We start from the raw sequence: 22,451 nt of genomic DNA on the forward strand, positions 1-22,451 counted from the left end.
CGTTCTACGGTAGGTAAAAAAAAAATGTGAATCCAGAGGTACCTATGCATGTTCTGCTGTCGAGTGCAATACGTGATGGCGTGACAGTCGATAAGTGATGACCGTCATCCTCGCAACGACGACAACCGGACAACGTGATATTATTATTAACCGCATATTATTGTAGTGAATGACATGCGTTTCTCGAATGTCTGCTACTGGACCGCGACAATGAAAATAATGCGAAAAATTATCACGAAATAGAAATCGTATATATATGTTTCCGCGATGGATTCGCGAAGAAATCTGTCGGATTAAAAAAAAAAAACGAAAGAAAAAAAGTAAAAACGAAAATTAAACGATATACACGCGTCGCGGGACACCACAGCTATTACATTTATGTGTGTGATATGTTGCACGATACTGTACTATACTATATTAGTATAATAGATAATTTTAAATGGTTTTATTATATTATTGTTATTTTATTATAACGCTTTGAAAGTCCTGAATTTCTTTTCCTTCACTCCGGGGTCTCGCGATCATCCAAAATATATATATCTGAGTACATAAATATATGAGATTACAGTATAATATAGGATGGTTTTTTTTTAAATTCTGGAGCAGGTGCTAAATTATAAGTTTTAATGGGATGCGTTCAAATGTCAAAATAATTTATTGGTCAAATTGACAATATTATAAAAAAGAAAATTAAAAAATTGATGAGTCGCAGTTGATTGGATAATGAAAACGACGATTTTAACTATATTAATATTTCAGCGCCCTACTACTTTACGTTTTTATTTCAATAACACTAATTAGGTATACATTTATTTCAAGTTATATGATAATTGTGCCTTCAAACATTTTATATAAGAACCAACAAAGTTTACTGTTTAAAATTAATCCTGTCCTGGTATAATATTTTAAAATTTATCGGCCGTTTGTAGATCCTAATTGCACGATACGCCTTTTAAACAAATATATTTTTTACACAATATATAAAACCCATTTTTGTTAAAATTTATTGGTAAAATAAGCGTATTTTAGTCATTGAAAAATAATAAGTTTTTTTTTTAATTTGCCTTTGTTCGCACATTACAGCAAAAAAATAATAAGTTATTTAATAGGATTTATATTTTGTATTGATAAAAACAGGAAAATAAGTCCTCCGCGCTTCTCAATATTTTTCTTGTTGTAAGATTAGAAAGTTAATACGAGTATAATAATTGTATACTTTCCTACAACGACCAAAGAATCAGACATCAATATTAATTGTACATAAGTAGACATATTTTATATATTATTTTTTTTGGGGGAGAGGGGGAAATAATAATGAAATATCGATTATTTAGCAGTGAAATTTAACAGTGTAAACAACAAGAAGGGTACTAGGGCATGAGATATTTAGTAGTTGGCTGTCTATACAGATTAAATGCTTTCCTTAATTTCAAATTCATATATATATATATATACCCCTTGACGTGTAATATTAAGTTTTTAATTTTTAACTTTTAGAATTTTCAGTAAAAACTATTTAAGTTTTAATATTAAGTTATTTTAGCTTACATTACATAACTAAGAACTCACGAATAAAAACGCAACGAATTTAACCTATTGTAATAATTCGGCATATTGTGTTCGAAGGGGTTTCTTGTACAGAGAATGACAATGTATTTCCAAGAAATTATGAAATATTTTCAAGTATATTCTATGTTATATATTATTTTTAGACGTAATAATTTTTATTTAGTTTCGCTTTTTTGTCTATTTATTTATTTATTTTTTTTTTATCGGTTAAATATTTATACAGCATTTAGTATGTCAATACAAAACGTACAGGTTACGGTGAATGCTGGACGTGAACGCATACATATATTATCACGACGTTACCGAGGCTGTGTTAGGTAATTCGAACTCTTCGATTATTTTTGTTCAACGTGCACGGAATTTTTTTCGCCTCCGAACGAACCGTGCGATGTGCGCGCGTAAAGAATGCGGCGCAGACAAGAAAGGAAAAAGACAACGGTTAACGACCATGGTTGATAGGTGATTAGCGAGGAAATCGTTGTAAAACGCAATATAGAAAACCCGTCCGGAGATTAAGACGTGGAGCGTTTAACAGCGGCGTAAAGGGCCGAAACACAATAGGTTGGACGCGGTGTACGGGGCCGGCGGGTGCGGTGCGCAGTAGTGTTTCGGAAGGCTTCAACATCATCGAACACATATCGGTTCCGTCACGACGGAAGTAATTATACGGCACGCACGCAGGATCTCCGCGTCTTTCTCATTACTCGTTCGTCGCAGGAATAGAAAATGTACGTACGCGCATGTGTTTACTTTTTTTTTTTTTAATTCATACGTTTATTCCACCTTCCGCATTCAATATTATAATAACAGCAGCAACAACAACAACAACAACAATAACGAAGTATGAACGTACGGACGGTTTTCGTAAACACAATATTATGTTTACGTCGCGCGTAGATTTTCACTCGCCAGAACCGGTATCCCTACCCCCGCGTGCACATCGGGAAAATCTTCGAAACGGCGCGCGGCGTGTCCTTCGTGTCCGGTCCGTGTGCCGCAGTCGCGCCGTCGACATGCAGTCCTGCAGTGCCGTCCGCCGACAGTAAAACGACACCGAAACAGTTCCTCGTCCAGCGAACGCCGCCGCGTACAAACATCGTTCTTGCGACCGTCGCATTTCCCGCCCGTACGGTTTCCGCGTGCGCGCGCCCGCGCATATTACGTACGTGTACTTGCGACGCGGATCGAGAAAAGCGTTGACAGTCGAATAGAGCGGATCGGGGTTTCCACGTTTTACGTTTATATTTGTTCATCTTCCGTTTCTCGTTGTTTTCCCACGTCGAAACTCTCGTCCCGTCCAAATGAATAATGGCCAACACCGCGTCGTCGGCCATGTGTAATCGCGGGCCCGTGTCGCTGTTACCGTTGCTCGCGCTGCTCACCGTTTCCGCGCTGCTGTCGGCTCTCCTCTGTCCGACGCCCGTTGCCGCCGTCCCGGAATCCCGCCATGTCCGGCACAAGAGGACGGTGTCCGAGCTCGTCGAAGGCCTCATGAACGCCATGTACTTCCACGTGGATCCGTTGCCTTTGCCGTCCACTGTTATAACTCGGATCACTCACGTTCCAGCCGCCAAGGTTTACAAGTGAGCAAAACACATCAGCGATTTATTCGACACTCCAATTATACATTACACGCGCACGCACACGATATCCTACGTGCAGAGTGTAGGCACTTATCCGGATAAGTTGTTTGGCTCCGGTTTCACATGGTTACACACAACCGGCTAAATATCAGAACCTCGTACGCTGTTCCGTTTGTTCTACACATTTACACGTCTATACGGTTTCAAAGAGATGAGTTAATTTTCGACTTTGACGATGAACTCGTACAATGCGAATTAGTAATGAATTATTTCTAATGTAACTTCACTAACTGTATCACTAGTCGTCGACGTTTTCCGATAGAATCGATCTGTATTTAAAGATTTTCGTCCAAATCAAATGTATGTATGATATCGGATATTCAACACAATATTAAATTCCTGTGGATCAGTTTTTATATTGATTATTTATTTTGGGGCTTATTGGGCTTTTAAGACCATCCCGTCTCACAACTGACCTTCCATCCTTCTCTATCAGTTTTAAATCAAACTTTGAATCAAATTTCTTTTTTTTTTAATCAGTTTTTATACAGTTTCGAAATTTCGAACAGAGTTAAAAAAAATAATATGATACATACTCGGTTATATGTATCTTAGATTTAAAGTGAAACCCAAGGTTTTCACAAGATAACAATTTTGCTCTATATTTGAAACTTAATTCCTTAGTAAAATGATTACTCCTGACCTTCCACGAATATTCGATTAAAATAAGAAATTTCTAGTCAAACGTTAATTACATATTTTATATGATGAATAAATTTGATTTTTAACTGTCTTATACTCAATAATAAACTCCGAGATCATAAATCCATAACTAAATCGAAATCGATTTTTAATATTTTATTCAAAACATTTAAATCCAAGAAGGTTGAAAATTTTAATAAAAAATGATTTAAATATAAAATAAATGAATATAAAACCATTAGACTAAATTAATTTTACTTCATTTCATTTCCACAAGTAATACCCTATTGAAAGACTGAAAGAGCAAATATTATATATGTTACCGGCAATATAGATAATTCAGTAGCTTGCAAAATGTTTAGGCATTATATAAAATGCCAAAAATCACTGGGCAATATACATAATACGAGTATTGCCTAAGTATTAAGTATAATGTCAAACGTGGAGTAAGCAATATGATGAAAAAAAACAAAATTGGGCATCGCCTATTACCAACGACTATACTTATCGTTTATCATAAAGTGTGTGCACGATTTAACACAATAGATATTAATATTCTTTTACTACTTTAATAATAATTCTGAGGTACAATATTGAACGTACTAATAATTTTAATACAATATCGTCATTTTTCTCGTATTTTCGTGTCTCAATATGGTATTGCAACTATGCATACGATTTATATGAAGTCAAATTTTTATAACAAACTACAACATTTTTTTAAAAATTTGATCACTAATTCTAGTTTTTTATCTGATGAACAGTATAACAGTATAACAGTTGATAAAAATTCTATCCACAAGAATTGGCCAAGGACTTTTAAAATGTGTTTATAAGTCCAAGTGTCAAAATAAATATTGTATTCGCCTTAAAAATAACATTTTGTGCACTTCAAAATGTTACTTTTCTACATGTTACAATAAGTAAATAGTAGTTTAAGTAAAATATTAATATAATAATAGATGAAAATTAAATTTTGTCTGTAATATGTGTAATGATGTCGGTATAATAATTATAAGAATCTTAATGTTAATGTAATATAACATATTCATATAATAAAATGTTTTGTACTTTGCTTAAAAAAAAAAAAAATTGGCATTTTGCATAATGCCTAGGTATTTTATAGAATGCCTAGGTTATATGTAAAATAATATTGAAAATCATATGTTTTATTTACATCGCCTAAAATGGGACGGCAATTTGTATAATGCCTAGGCATTTTGCAAAATACCTGAATTATCCATATTACCGATAATATGCATATATATATATATATAGGTATGTATATATATATATATAGAGAGAGAAAAATATTCAAACTCTAATTTTCACCTTTATGTACATATTATTTTCTATAACTCCATTACTGTACACTATTATAATAATTTAGAAGAAAAAAATGGTTTTAAAATCGGAAATTAATATTTTAATAATTAACACGTTTGATCCGTGTGTACCTGAATTTGTCATCGTAATATATTAATACCTGTACTAAAGATACGACTACAGACTTTGATTTTATTACTTAATCAAATATCTTAGATACAGTGCCTAATGATTTTTAATATTCTTGTAATTTAGAAAAAATTGACAAATCCTTATCACAATTGAATTTACTTCACACCACAAATACTTATTTCAATAACTATAATACATATTTTTCAACGATAACCATCAGGTAATAATCATCCATATTAATCCGATAATAATAATCTCATGATACGTCATACAATTCATAACTTTGTAGAGTCGAAAAATAACAATAGATTTAACATATAATACACGTGTATTAAATAAATGGGCTTTAATATATTTTTGCCCGTGTGCCTCCACTCCGTGTACCCGTATATTCTTATACTCGTTCACAAACACGACCTTTACTTGATATGGTAAAAAAATAGTATGTGAAAGTATTTAATAATTTAAGTCATATATATTACGCGATTATGAATGCATAGTACTTAAAGCCTTATTATGACAAAAAGGTTACTTTTACCCAGTGATGCAGTCAGAAAAATATTTCGGGGAGGTTTAAATTTTCAATTATCTTCTACATTAACACTCAGGGGCGGATCTAGTGGGGGTTCAGAGGGTCAGCTGACCCACAGTTAATATTTGTTGACAAAATTGGCCTCTTGGAAATTTTTATCTCTTTTTCGACCTTGATTTGGACCCTTGGACAGTTGGCCCATCGGATTTACTTAAAAAATGAATGTCATGTATATTCAAAATTTAAAATTTTTCAATTCATAATTTATATTTTAAATTATATTGTTTTAGTAGGAAGTTAAGTAAATCATATTTTATTCCGTACGTTTGTTGCGCTGATAAAATTAGATTATGTTTATTATTCATAAATAAGTCATTATCGGTGGTATCGCTAATTCTAAAATGTAATATAAATATACTTATACACTTTTATGAGCATATTGAGTTTTTTTTTTTTTACAAAGTATTCATTTCTAATTCAGTTTCATCCCTAATAAATGGCCTCTTGAAATGACTTAACCCACAGTTCCCCGAATCTGGATCCGCCCCTGTAAACATTAACTATTTAATTTTAATAAGTTAACTAAACATAAAATAAAATATAAAATGTATTGTTATTTAGTTTACTGAAACTGAATAAATAAAGCCTTTAAAAATATATATTTGTCTACGTACATATTCATAAATCTAACTTATATTTTAAAATTAATATTTAATCTTCTTGAATGCTTAACAAGTTCTTTTAACATATCATTAGTCTTGATAATGTCATGATAGATGTATAATAATGCCAAATTATTACTATGTCATAAAATGATTGTATATTTCAAAATAAAAGAAACGTTTGAGGGGTTATAATCCGTTAATCCCTCTCTTGACTGCACCACTACTTTTACCTAATTATTATATTTAAGAATATAATAAAATATGAATGTATTTTATATCATTGAATACAAAACGAAGTAAAAATTATAAATTTTATTTAAAGTTATAAAAATTAAATTAAATTACTACTTCTGCAGCAATTCCGTAATAAATATTATATAAAATAACCAACTTTGATTTTATAAATCAATATTTTTAATAATTAATAACAAATAACTATAATTTTTCATAAAAAAAAAACATAAGAACATTTGGTTTTTGTTTGATATAATATACCTTCACCAATTGGGTTTGTAAAAAATATCGAATAAACAGCAAGATTTACGGAATGATGCAAAAAAGTTAAACCTATCGAATTGAAAATTAGACACGTAATACTATATTATACAATAATTTCAAATTTCAATAGTCACTAAATGAAGATTATTATTGATGTGTACATGCTTTTTTTAAAAATCAATATTTATTATTATTTAATACCAATAATATCTTTTAAGTTTTAAAATTACCATTGACCTTGTTATAATATTTATAACTTACTGATACTGTATTATATTCTATATGTAAAAATATGCGGATATTGTATAATTCAATATTTTATGAAATTTATACATTGAAAATAATTTATTAATAATCGATAATACCATTTATTTTTTTACAAAAAAATGTACTGCAATTAAATTATGAATAAAATTGTTTAACTTTAACCTAACAATTATTGAATTAATAAATCTAAAAAAATTACAGAACGTAATGTTTATTAATTAAATTATAACTTTTGATTATATGAAATACTGTTTTTTTAAAATGTTGGTAGGTATTTATTATTTCATAATTTATATCAGTGAAACTATAAACTGAATAAATCTACTTTACAATATTCAAATTTAATAATAAAAATGTATGCGTCGTAGAATGAATTTTTCACTAAATAAAAAAAACCATAAAAATAGTTTTCATGTAAATAACATTTTAAATAGTTATATGCAATAAATATAAAACAATATTAATGATATTAAAATATAAAAATAATATAATTTCATAGAAGAGAAGACGGTCAATGAACGCATATATTGAATATTTTTTATTTTTCATTCGTCATAGTTAATTTCTTATACCATATTTATTATATATTACAACAGAAAGTATAGTCAGTCACTTTTATTGACTACCAGAAATCTATTGGTTAAAATATTAGCTTAGTTTTAGTATATAGTCAACGTCTACATGGACTACACATTTATAAATATTGAGATTATTTTTTATTTTTACTTGAAATAATTCATTTATATTTAATTAACAATAATGCATTATTTATTTGCTTAATATATTGCAAAATTGATGATTGACAATGATTAAATATTTTATTTTTCAAGACAAATAATTTATTTTTGAAATAGTTAATTTTAGCTGATTATAAATTTGTGTTTATAATAGGTTATACCTGTGTAGAATACATAGAATATATAGAATACATATTATGATGACGTGCAAATTAATTGTTTGAACTAAATAATTATTAATAAATATGGAGGATAATTTTTTTCAAAAAATTTTGATTTATTTAACTATATGTTTAAATCAGTATCGAAAATCTATGCAGTCATTTTAAATGATTTATATGAATTTCTATTTAAAATATATGTAACTTAATGTCACGTACAAAACTATTGTTTTTAATCATAATTAAAAATCACCCAAGAGAAAACACTTTTATCCGTTTTAAATTGGAGAACAATCGTTTGAAACTATAAGTTTTTTTATGCAACCAAAAGTTTAGCATTCTTTTTTTTTACACACATTTTTGTTCAGAGGATGCATATTTAGACATGGTGGATTGACACGTTTAATTTTTTTTCAACAGGTATGTTCCGGTACAAAAGTTAAAGTTTTCAAAATTACGTGCACGTCAAATAGCTGAACCAAAATTAAAACTAAAATATCCTAAAAAAATCTCAATTAAAACCGAAGACTCATCATTGACTGTAGTGAAAAATGATCTTCCATGGACGTTACATCCATTGCCACCACCCTTGCCAACAGCGAAAACGATTAGGCTTGAGGTGGACAAATCAATGCCATGGGCTTTACACCCACTTCCTCCACCCGTGAAAACGAAAAATTATTCTGACTACTATTGGCCCGACTCGAAGACACGACCGAAGTACTATCACAGATTTAAACCACCAAAAACTCGTCAAAATAATTTTATCAAGAATAATAATAACTATAAAGTCGTATATTCCAAACCCGCTACCAATTTTAAACCGTCCGATCACAAGCCTACTGAATACAATGCCGTTGATCATCAACCCGACGACCACAATGATGTTGAGTACAAACCTGCCGATTACAAACCTGATAACTATAAGGATGATGAGTTCAACCCGGTTGATTACAAGCACGTCGAGTACACGCCTGTTGACTTCAAGCAAATTGAGTATAAACACGTTGATTACAAACATGTTGATTACAAGTCTCCGGATTACAAGACTGATTATCCGAAGAACAACGACGAAGAACACGGGGGTGACGACCCTCAAAATGTATATCATCATTCTTATACCCAGGATGAACATTCGTCTCAAATAAACAATTTTCCATCGCCGTCGTCGCATTCGCCTCCCACTGAATATGTGTCACACATAACGATCGAGCCTTCCATTCAAATTGCATCGTTTTCAGAGACGGAAATGCAAGGTGATGGTTCTAACAGGGAAACCATATCCCAAGGCGATACAAAACAAAAGTGCCAGTGCACAATAAACGGACATCGACATAAACGAAACGTGAACAAGATAAACGACACTACTGCAACCGCTAATACTACATCCATGGTGCAAATAAAAGATTTGGACGTGGGACGATCTTCGTGGAATTCATACGTCACTCCCAGATCTGGACACGCTTCCGAAGTACAAATATTAAAGTCTCATGATATCACCGACCAGTCGATGATCAATAATCCGATCGGATACGTACAGCAAGTGCGCGCCATAAACGTTGCAGATGCTCAGCATTTACCTGAAACGCATAACGGAGATGAGAAAAAACTCGACTCAAATTTTAGAGACGAAAGTGATAAATTCAAAGTGGATTTTGGTCGCGAAGTCAAAGCTCGAGACGAATTAAAGTCGGCAGACAGTACAGGCCGATTTTTACAATCAAATCCTAACGACTATAGAGATAGTAGAAGTAGTCTTGTTGGCAATGTTGGCGGAGAAGGCAGATATAGTGGATTTAATATCGACGACTACAAAAGTCGATTGACTAGAAAACCAAATCAGGAGAAAAGTATTCATATTACTAAAAGTAAAGTGGAGAATACAGACCGAGGTGTGTCGTTCAGCGTGCAAACTCCTTTCTCTGTTTCTAGTTTTTCGTCAAAAATCCGGCATCCGATGACGGATGAACGGCCGTCTCAGTTCCGATTCACTGAGCTAAAAACAACATCGTCACCGTTATTCTCATCGTTTAAATCTGAGTACGCAAAACCGCTAGATTTTGAACACTTCGGCTTAAAATCCGTTTTAATCGATGATAAACCACCGACTTCAGAACGTTTAACCACTCATTTTTCACGAGGATTTAACGACAATCCGTCTGAAACAATAGGTCAACGAACATCGCACTATTTGGAGGGATTCGGCAGAGACAAATCATCATACCTTCCAAATCAGCAGGCTTCGCTTTTTTCACGAGATTTCGGTGATGACGATCGAAGTAGTTTTAAAATATCTAAACCGTTTCGTTATCATACGAAATCGTCAACGTCAGATCTGTTCAATAGTCAATTGAGAGGCGTACGTCCATCCGAAGAATCAGTTTTAGAATACTTCCAACCGATTGTAATAGATTTTGAAAAAATATCAAAAGACAAAGAAGATAACAATTTCAAATTATTTGGAAAAAATAACGAAGACAATGAAAATTCACGATACTTTGGTAAATCAGAATCAACAGGTATATCGAAATTTAAAAAAAATCAAAACTTAGACCCACTCCGTCTACCCGGGCGCTTACATGAATCCAATGAAAACTTGTCCAGGAAAATGATTTTTCATCCATCCATGTTTGACATAGATAAATGAACAGCTATGTTTGCAAGTGAAATCATTATTTGACTTATCTGCTTATAATGCTTTTAATTGACTGTAAAAATTACTGACAAAAGTTCTTAAGTACTTTCAAATACAATTTACATTTAATATAGTATACATTTAATGTATCATTGCTAAACAATTTTTTTTCTATTATGCACATATTTAGAGTTATAACGAATCACTGATTAAATCGGTGTATAATTACTTATATTTTCAAATTTGTAATATTTTAGCGTTATAAAAGGATTTTTTTATAAATATAAATTATATCATGGAGTGAAAATCTAGACATAAACAAAATTCTATTTTAAATACAATACCTATTATAGTTTAATACAATAGTATACAACCACTTAAAATTATAGAGTAAACATCTTTTAATTGTTAATTCTTAATATTTAATATTGTAATCGCTATTTGCAATTAAGTTTAGGGTGCCATGTAAAATAAAATATTTTATAAATTCACTAAAATAGTATGTTTTTATACGTTATGGTAACACAATATAATTAAAAAGTTCTGCAAAACAACTATTATTATATTTATATAAAATGGTTAGTGATCAATTGTACATTTATAGAAAAATTCATTAAGTATGTATGATAATTATAATATTTATGTCGGTTGGATTTTATACTTTATAAGAACTATATTGATTTTATTGATGGCATTTTAAAATATATAATTTTATTTATTTAAATACTAATTTGGTTTTTTTTTTATTAATCCTATACTAGTAAAATCTAATACATGGAGTACAATTATTTCTTGTTGAAAGGGTCTATGAATGATGCAAGGTGCAACAGAATTAAGCTCCAGGTCAAGGGGTCTATTTTCTTCAAATTGATATTATAATTTTTTTTTTAAAATTATGATGAGACAAAGTTAACAATATAGTCATTAACTCTTGCTATACGCTTTAGTACGAGTGGACTAAAGTCTACACATAATCAGATGATTGGCAGTTTTTTATCATCTTAGGTATAAGTTAACCTAGGTAAGTCTTAGACTCCATAGGAGACGAATGATAAATTGACCCCGATAACATTAAACATAATATTATATTTTAGTGAAAACATGTTTTGTGACACCACGCAAAATCAAATTTTTTTTTTTTGTTTTCTAAAATATAGACCATGCAGCCTCAAAAATCGCCTGGCCTACATATATTCCATTTGTTTTATAAGGTGCAAAATGCTTATTCTATCTATTCAAATATTTTGAAATTTTGGATTTTGAGAGACTAAAAAATTTTAGAAGACCCACTCTTAATTATTATTTCATAAATTTGTGCTTTATATTACATTATGTAATAATATAATGACATGATTTTTACATTTAATAAACTTTTAATTATGAATTCTAGGTCGCAGTGTGAATTATGAATATTGATTATTACTAAATTAAAATATAAAAAATAATTCTAACATATTATAAAATTTATTTTTTGAAAGTTTCATGTAATTATACTAATTATATTGTGAAAAATAACTTTTTTATGAAGAAAATACTCATAATCAAGTGATAGGTAATTTATCTGTGGTATGAGGTAAGTGTATAAATAATAAATTAGAGACATCTAGATAAAATAAGTAATGTAGTTACCGATTATGATAACATAATTATACAATTGTTTCAACGTATAAACTAAACGTTTATCGAACCACCCATTACAAAGATCAGAACAGTTAAGACAGCAAATTATTTTTTTCGAAAATATCTTATTTAATAATTATAGGATTTCATTTTTTAATTAAATGATTGTTCAATTGTTTAAACGATAACAATTTCGATTTTCATAAAAATAAAATTATTAATCAACAAAAATATTTTATATTCTATCTAGAGTAAAATTTCAAAGTTAAATCGGTCGACAGTTGCAAATAACAATTCTGAAAATGTGTTACTGGTTGACAAGTATTAACTATTATAACTGTAAAGAAAATCAAAAGTAAAAAATTGGTTCAGAATAAAACTATTTTTAAGTTACTAAAATAACATTATTAATGATGTGCACAGTATATCTTCTTACTTGTATATTTGTGTTCGAATATATTTCAGGATATAAATTTTAAGATTTAAATCTTGAATAATACTTATATAAAAATAAAACTATGTGAACACACAAAGAATTAAGTTTTTTTATTTATTATGAAACATTTACTAGAAATAATTAGTTATAGAAGTGTATATGAATAGCAGATAGATAAGTAATTGGCGTTAAAAACGCGAAAAATTAAATGGTGACCTCCACGGAATAGATTTAACTTAATCCTGTACAACCTTTTTTTAGTTAAAAGTAAAAAGAAAAGCGAAGAATACACCATCAATTGAAAATCTTTACACCGATAACAACTACATTTAATTGCTTCGTGATGTACGGATATTCACATTATGTTTTTATCTTTTAATTGTAATTAAAAGTATAAATGTAAAATAAATTTGTTCCTTATATATTTTGTGTTGCGAGATAAGTTATAATAATTTTAAAACTGAGTCAATTTCTTAGTATAATAACATAATAATTTGTATGTATAAAACGATTATAATAAATGGAAATAAAATATAATATTATAAAAATGAATATAACTTATCTGATCTATACAAAATATATTTCTACGTTTATTCAATTATTTGTCATTATTTCTGATCAAATGGTAATGGCTTTTGAATTATATTGTTAAGTTAAACTCTCATTAAACATATATATTTCAAAAATAAAATACGAATATAATAGACAGTGAGCTGTGATTATTAAAGAAATTAGAGCGTTTACCTGTGAATATCTGATAAACTCCCGTGGTAATAATGACCATGAGTGCTAACAATTTGGCATATGTGAATATGTCTTGCACGCGTGTTGCCCACTTAACATCCCAGCAGTTGATAAATGTCAATATAACTGAAAAAAAAAACGAAAAAATGAGAATTTAGACACATGTAAGATATTTTTGACAGTTGTTATAATTTATTGTATACATCGTAACAATATCAAACATATATTCTTTATTTGCACTACTATAATCAGTTAAAATAATCTCGTATAAACTTTATTATATTCACTCTTAAAATTATTTTCAAGAACACAGAGCTTAATTATTTAACCGTCATAGTTTATATGCTTAAATGCCAAGTGATATAAAACTGTAAATTATTCAACATTAAATAATTGTAACTTGAATTTTGACTAAAGAGAATATTTGAAAAAATAATTTCTCAACGCATTCTCAGATTTATCAAATTTATTTATTATATAAATATGCATTATTGACTATATTACTTTAAGTAAAGTTTAATAATTCAAAAATTTTATTAAATTGACAGTTAAAAAATAAACCATAACAATATATATATATATACATATCTGATTTACTGATCTAAATCAACTTATTTCGACTGTACTCGTCTTGACTTATTGAATAAATGAAAATGTAATTATTTAATTAAGCTTGAAAGTAATTTCATAAAAAATACATCGATCAATATGATGAAGTACTAGTTATATTTTTTAAATCATGTTTACTAATTATACTAAAAAATGCTATACAAAAAAAACTTAAAGTATTTTAAAACCAATAAATAATATAATTAATTGCATTTTTTAAAAAGCGTTAATTTTATTAAATTTCTTTATTTATTTTAAAAACTATTTTATTAAAACTTCCCATGAACTAACTACAAAGTATACATTAAACATTTAAACAATTCTAACAAAACTATACATTTTAATTAAATTAGAGATGTACCTATAGGTATGGACTTTATTCGATAGTTGAGATTAGTTTGAGAACATCGTCCGCTTTAAGCTACAAAATAAGACTTACTTTTAAAAATAATTTATTGCCCGCAATATTGTCCCTTTGCATAGTAAAGAATTTTATGTATTTTAATTCTCAATAAATGTAAAATACCAAAGTTCCATAAAATAGTAATAATATTTACATTAAATTAATTTCAGACATTTAAAATTAGACCAGAGCAATACATTTCATTATGGTTTGTATATGCGTTACATTTAAAATTGTTAATTTATAGATAAATTATAATTATTAATTTACTAGAATGTCATTTATTAAAATAAATATAAGAAAAAAAATTTAAAAAGAACTAAAAACCTAAACTATTTAGAAGTGAAAATATTTAGCTCCATTTATGGTATTAAGAACAATCTCAAGTGATTTAAAGTTTAGTTTTAATACTTGTTTTGGTATTTTTAGGTGTTTCCTAAATGTTTAAGAATTTTTTATTTTTTTATCAAAATTAAAAATTAGAAGATTTGGTTTTAAAATGTATTTTTGTAATATATAAAAAAAAATAATATATAAATAATTCTTTGAAAATAGTGATCATAAATATGAATAATCTATGGCCGATAGACGCAAAAATATTGTGATAATTTGTTTCAAACACAAATTACAAGTACCAATTTTATATTTATATGACGCATTATATCAATACGCACTAACTTCAATGTATACGTTATTTTTAAAAAACCATGAAATGACAAAGATATCAAAAAGTTATTCCTAGAAACCATTAAATTCGTCTATTATATAAACCAGCATCTAACAAGATTATTTATGACACCAATAAATAAAGAAATATGCATTTTAAAATAAAATGGAATTTTTAAAATGTTATCTACTTATTTATATATAAATATAATAATATATAACTTTGAATTATAACTTAACAACTTTTAAAAGTTTCTAATATTTTTCAAGATATCAATTCCCAAAACTATTTTCAAAATCAATGCTTTTTAAAGTAATTAGTTTAAAATTTAATATAATCTACTTGTGCGACCTACTCACTACACCTTAGTTTTCTTATTGAGTTTTCAATGAAGTACGTAATAGTTAATACATTTTGCACATAAAAATAATATACATTTTTTTTCAAACAAATTATGATAATTTCGTGCTATTGTTGAATATTAATTATCTTTTATTTTTTAAATTAAATATTATGAAATTATTCTTTCTAGAACAATCGTTATATTTTCTTACTCACAAAATTGTGTACAATATTTTTAATAGGTGAACCCACTGAATATAGGTTATTTCTTTACGAATTATTTACGAATTAAAGCTAACAAGGTGTTTCCTTCCTGGCTATTAAAAGGATCATAAATATAAATTTACCGAGTCTATTGCAGTCCACAGGTTTATCACAATATTCGTTCTGGTTAATAACAATACCTATTTTTAAATTGTAATATTTTTTTATCGGTACATGACATATTTTAAGCAATGTACCTACAATGTATAAACAATATTTTGTTATATAGGTAACCTTTAATCTCATTACGAATTATTAGGTACTGTTTACGGTGAAAATTTATCGTGGTTTTGTTAAAAAAAAAATCAAAATTAATTTCTGACTTATAAATCTATCTGTATATAGAAGTTATAGTACTGAACGTTAGATGCGCATAACATCTGGTGGGAGGATGTGGGTGAAAGTTTCATTGATTTTTTCCAAGCTCCAGTGAAATAGTACCACGTGGATTTCCCCATTGGAGAAAACCACCCACGCGGTTCTTACGCGCTCTTGGAATGGAATAGGTAAATTTGATTTATACATTACAAAAATGATTCACATGATATTATAAGAAACATTTCTAAATTTATTTAGTGTAATACAAATTGGTCAATTTATTTTAAATAAATATGGACAGTATATTCATATTGTTAATATTCATCTAAAAATATTCCGAGCATTTACATTAATAAAGCACAACATTTAAATGGACCCTCTGTATAATGTATACAGTGTGTAAACGTTAACACTCAATATCGTTGCGAAGAGACCTGAAATTTGAATTCTGATTTTTTATTACAGGAGTTTCAATTTCAGGTCCCTCCGCAAAAATATTGTTCTCAGTTAGCGTTTACACACTGTATATAGTTAGTATATCGTGTATGATACACATTGCGGAATAAATTTCGTAAGTCATGAGTAATATTACGACACATTTTTAAAAAGGGACAGCTATTGTTTGATTAAAATATTACCCAATTGGTATACCTATTGAGCAATGAATATAGAACATATTACACAGATATAAATTATTAAAATAACACAAGGGACCACCGGTTAAATTATTCGAGTATTTATTATGTATTATACATACTTGCTGTTTATCATTACAACGTTTATTTTAATTTAATTAATTAAAAAAAAAACTTTAATATCGTATAAATATATAAAGTACTAAATTAGTGAATTTCATACATACAATTTTGAAATTCAATATTTTTAATCATATTTGAAACTGAGTTTATTTTTATACCCAACAAATACTATAGCATAAAATTAAATTATAAATATTCCAACCTGGCATAGATTTCGAACATTATAGGGAAAATTAAATAGGTATAACATTTAAAATTTGTTTAATACTTTAATAAACCAAAAAATCATGATACTAAAATATATTTTACCTGACTTATGTCTTTTAAAAGACATAATTTGTTTCTTGTATAGGTACACTGTCATTTTAATAGTATATTTTTATTGCTTTCTCATACAATTTAAATTTATATAGTTTTAAGAAAATATTAACCATGTAAAACCTAATCTCATTAATTTAGTAAATTATATCACATTTATCAATAATAAATATCTGAATATTTCTATAGTTCAAAACTCAAAATTTAAATCTAAAAAAATAAATTATAAAATGTATTTCACGCTAAATTCACATGAAAGACTAGAGAACTAAAATGTTGTTTCCTTCATTTAAACTTTAAACTATCAATATTAACACTTATAAAATGGATTCATACCTAAATAGATATAGTTAAGATACATTTAAATACACTTCCAAGCGGTGGTAAATATATTGTCAAATCGAGTGTTTTATACGGAAAATTTACTTATATCCATGTAAATTTTAATTTAAAGATTTTTTTTGAATAATGTACATAAATTCAAATAATGAAGCATTGAGTTTCAGAAATCGTGGTTCATTTTAAATTAATGGATTTTGAACTGTACTTTTTATTATTTTGTAAAATACACAATTCAACGTATACTAAAAATCAAAAATAGTAACATAATATTATCCATATTATGGATTGATTGTGAGATACAGAAGTTAAGTGCAGGTTATTTGGCTAGCAGTATTTGTACAAATAAGTCTAAAATCTTAAGAGAACTAGAGTTTCACGTTCCATCGTACAATTATCTAAAAATATAAGTAAGTCAATATCCTATTGAGTTTGAGCATTTATAGAGGCTAGTTCCTCACATCCCATTTTATAGTTGCGATTGAATGGTATTTTTTATTTATTATATAAAGCAATCATCGCATTGACAAAAATTATTTGAAGCTATGCTTGGCCAACTACATACGCTGTGTCGTTGTTTTTAAATAGGTTTAACACATATCGCGCATATTCAATCGTTGTGACAAAACTGCAAAATATATTAATATAGTTTTTGATAATTACCTATACAACAAGCGGCCAACAAACGAGTTGATTCTTCGGGAGGATTGCAGTCGGTATATATTGGTTTCAATACGTACAAGCTAAAAGTGAGTGCGACTATAGCTTGAGAACAGGGTCTGACGATCATGCACTCCACCCACAGTCTCATGAAAGCTATAAATGGGCCAAACGTCTCCATGATGTACGCGTAATCGGCTCCAGATTTTGATATCATACATCCCAGTTCTGCATAACAGTACGCGCCCACCTAAATGTACAAAAAGAATAGCAATTGGTGAAAAATCGCCTCCACACTTAGGAAAAAGTGTATGATAAATATATAAAGGTACAAAATTCTACAAACATATATATATATGACGTCAACGGTAAAGATTTTTTTATCCTGGTAAATTTAATTTGCACAAAAATTATGAATCATTTGAGTGAGTATATTAAATGACAAATAAGCGCCTCGAGTTTGCATAGATAGATATGAAAAATATCAGAAAAACGCAACATTCTGTTATTTTATTTACATCCACGCATCGTATACGCATTTACCGTGTGCATATTTCCAAACAATTTAAATAGTTCGTAGTTATACCGAAAGAAACAAATATGCGATTTACTTAAGACGCTTATTTCTTAAATTATTATTGCCATGGTTTCTCGCCACAGATCTTCCTTTCCAGTGCTCGACTTGGCAAAATTAAAGAAGGGGGACTCTATTTACTTTAAAAAAATAGGATGTCCCCAAAACTGGCTGAGCATAATAATTGTAGGGAGACGGTAAAATTTCTGAAAATTAGTTGGGGTACTAACCGTCCCCCTGTGTCCCCCCTCAAGTTGAGCACTGTTCTTTTCTGGAACGAAGCGATAACTTGATCGAAGAACCATGTGTGTGTACAGTAAAAAATATTGCTACCAACTCTTGTCAATTGCTTACATAATACGAGTATTTCTATGTAGCCGTCGTGCAATGAAACGAATTGATATTGGTTAACCCGTATTTATCGTCCAGATTCCATGTGTTTCCCACGGGTCAAATATTAATTTTGCTCTCGTCTTAATAGAAAATATACAAACAAAAAGAAAAAAAACCTGTGTTATTGTTTTCGTTTTAATTAATTTCTCTCCCTTCTTTGTTTTTCTTATAAAAATTTTAGTTTTATTTTACTTTTATTTTTTCTAACTAAATAACGATCGTCGTTATCTACACGATTTCCCGAACGAGTACAATCAACATAAACGACGTTTTCGTACCATATAAATAAGTATAATATGTACATAATGCGTCGTTATTATAACGTGTGCCATTCGCAAACAATATGTGCGTCACGACGCACAAAGGACGTATAGACGGTTTTATTTATTATTTACCATAGAGAATACACCGGACAGAACCCAAACGATTAACGAAGCGTTCACGGATCCAGTGTTCTCCAACACGCCCGTCGGTGATATGAATATTCCTGATCCAATTATACTGCCTACGATGACGGTGATACCATTCAATAGACTCATTTTGGGCTTTAACTTGATACTTTCGTCTTCGACTGGCGCCGCGTCCGTCGCCACGCCTTCTTCTTTGCTTTTTGCTCCCATGGTTTTTTTTTTTTTATTGTTTTATTGATGAATTTGGATCTACGAATAGAAAACGTTTTAAAAAATACATTTAAGAAAACATTAACAAAATACGTTTGGTTGTATTTGACAGCTAATTATTATTAGCCAATTAAAATGTAAAGTATAAATTCAATGAAAATTGAAAACATTTAAAAATATATACTTTTCCCGCGTCAACAGGTCGTTCTATATTCGATTTAAAAAAGAATAATAACTTGCATTAACCATTTCAATTAACGTTAAATGTTTTCGATGAACACTAAATTATTAATTTTCGTTTTGCTATTATTATAAAAAAAACGTATAGCGCATTTTATTATTAAATTGTCTAAAGACAAGTGTTCAATATTAGATTACTCATTGATCACATACAATATATTGCAAATTACATATAATATAATACAAATAAATACAATATTATAATATTTTATAAGCTGGCAATTAGACACAATTCATTACTGTTTTATGATAACTAATGGTTTCATCAGAACACTAATATATTCTTTATTAATTTGAAGTATAATGACATCATACAATAGATTAAACTTCTGTGGTTACATTATGATTTATAAATTAAAATCGAATTAATGAATCATTCGTGTGTTTTTTATTTAATCTTTAACTTCTAGTTCCAATAATTGATAGCAATTATTTTTCACCACCCGAGTAACAATTTACTATAATTCTGACATTATTTATGCGTCTTCTCCACCTTTCGATCACCGAATGCGACTGTTGAAAAATGTATATTTTATTTTTAAAGCGTATAGGCAACTATTAATACAGCTTATAAAATAAGAAAAAACTTATATTCGACATAATGAATGTAAAAATGTGTATTGATTAAGATCAAATCAACACGACGTATTGCAGACAGTAAAAATTCACGATTTAATATTGTAGATTTTTTATAAACATATTCTAACTAAATATCTATGTGTATGCGTGTACTGTTAGTCAAATATACATAAGTATAAATACGAAACGTTGAAATAAATTAACTAAAAAATTCAACTAGAGGCTATAACACAGAAATTTAATAAAATTTAAATTTAATTATTTATATGATTATGGACATTAACATCATCGAAAAGTTTATCCAACACGTACTGCGCTGTTCAAAGACGGAAAATAAACTGGAACTATTCAAGACGAGTACCCTTTTGGAAAATGGGGCCAAACCATAAGTTTATAGATAAAATTTAGTAAAAAAATTGTTGATTTACTTTTTGTTCAGCAATTGGAATCGGTACGATATAAAAATTAGCGGTACCCTCGACCAACTGTTACTCGGTTCACCACGAGAACTTTACACGGTGCAGAACGATCGCGGTGCACGTACGTGTTACGATCATCGTAAAGGAAACGTGAAAAAAAACGATGTTCGAAACGTCGTAAACTCAGAAATTACGGTCAGCATACGACGACCTTTGAACACTTCCTGACCGATATCGTTTCGAGTTCTCGACGGTTTCTCTGCCTACCGTGCACGCGGCGTACCGCCAGTGGTAAGTCCGAACTGTTACTGGGCTTTCGTCCACGAAAAAACGACGGTTGGATGATCCGTTGCCGAAACTGTGAACGCGAATCGCTCGGGACCGCACCTACCCCCCACTCGCTCCGCCGTTCCGACGAATCGCCGAACCCCCCACCCTGGCTACCGGTGCCCGGGGAGAACCGGAAAAAACGGCGCTACGCAACGTCGCGTGTACTCACCGAACGCATCGCGGAGCTGGTACGCCCGAGGTCCGGAGCCGCCGGACGGATGATGGTGTGCCGGTGGTGCGCGATTCGACGGTGCACGATACCGCGCCGTTACCGCGCCGTTACCGCGTCGCGCCGCACTGCCACGGCGGCTACCGACGATCCGCGCTCGGTCCGGGCGTGCGCGCGATTCATTCAAAACAATTGCGTGGAAAAAACGGCGGCGGTGGCGTCGTCTCGTCTGCTGGGCCGACGGTTCGGTTGCGCGTTACTGAGCAACGGGCGAACCGCGACTCCGGTGTCCGTTTCCCGACGCTACACGCCCGTGTCACCTCCCCCCCCCCCCACGACCGCTACGACCCCGTCACGCTCCCGCGCAGCCGTGCGCGTCTGCGTCGGGATATCGGCGATTCGCGGGCGCGCGCGTCACGATCCCTTTGGACATCGTAACGGTGGCAGCAGCAGCATCGTCGTCGTCGTTGCCCGATGCGACCACCATCCCGTAACCTAACCGCCGTCTACCACCTCGCGTGACAACAATTATTACGACTACGAACCGTCTCTGCCAACCCTGTCCCGCAATCGTTGGCGCGTACAGGGTGTGTACCACGGTGCTTTTCGGCGTGTCGGAGCATGAATGAGGCTTTCCCTGCCCCTGCCCCTGCTGTTTTTCCCGGACTCGAGCGTTTTCAATGACGCAGACTAGTTTGAATTACGGATGCGTGGCGAAACATAAGCGTTCCATCTATGAAAAAAAATTGGTCGCCGCGCTCGCATAACATATAAATACGTGATACCCGTTTAATGTTAGGTTAGGTTAGTATAAGTACAGGTACCTATTTGTATAAGTGTAT

General features: G+C 30.4%; 2 protein-coding genes across 3 annotated transcripts in view; one reads left to right on the forward strand and one right to left on the reverse strand.

Moving 5' to 3' along the window:
* The window catches only part of LOC112680431 (Y+L amino acid transporter 2), a 40,687-nt gene extending 18,804 nt beyond the window's left edge, over positions 1–21,883 (reverse strand). Inside the window, exons 1-4 of one of the 2 annotated variants that reach the window (XM_025550521.1) lie at positions 21,610–21,883; positions 19,648–19,911; positions 18,289–18,535; positions 13,608–13,733 (exon numbers count right to left, since the gene is read on the reverse strand). In XM_025550521.1, the coding sequence (XP_025406306.1) occupies positions 13,608–13,733; positions 18,289–18,535; positions 19,648–19,872 (598 nt within the window). In that variant the 5' untranslated portion in view covers positions 19,873–19,911; positions 21,610–21,883. Of the gene's footprint in view, positions 1–13,607; positions 13,734–18,288; positions 18,536–19,647; positions 19,912–21,119; positions 21,581–21,609 lie in introns of those variants that run through there. The other variant, XM_025550520.1, reaches the window with a different exon arrangement.
* LOC112680430 lies at positions 1,818–11,002 on the forward strand. Its single transcript, XM_025550519.1, has 2 exons — positions 1,818–3,152; positions 8,593–11,002. The coding sequence occupies exons 1-2, from the start codon at positions 2,878–2,880 to the stop codon at positions 10,817–10,819; spliced, it is 2,502 nt and encodes an 833-aa protein (XP_025406304.1). The 5' UTR covers positions 1,818–2,877; the 3' UTR covers positions 10,820–11,002.
* Positions 21,884–22,451: the final 568 nt, after the last annotated feature.

Source organism: Sipha flava, unplaced genomic scaffold, assembly GCF_003268045.1.
Source record: "Sipha flava isolate LNK unplaced genomic scaffold, YSA_version1 176_pilon_pilon, whole genome shotgun sequence".
NCBI classification, from domain to species: Eukaryota; Metazoa; Arthropoda; class Insecta; order Hemiptera; family Aphididae; genus Sipha; species Sipha flava.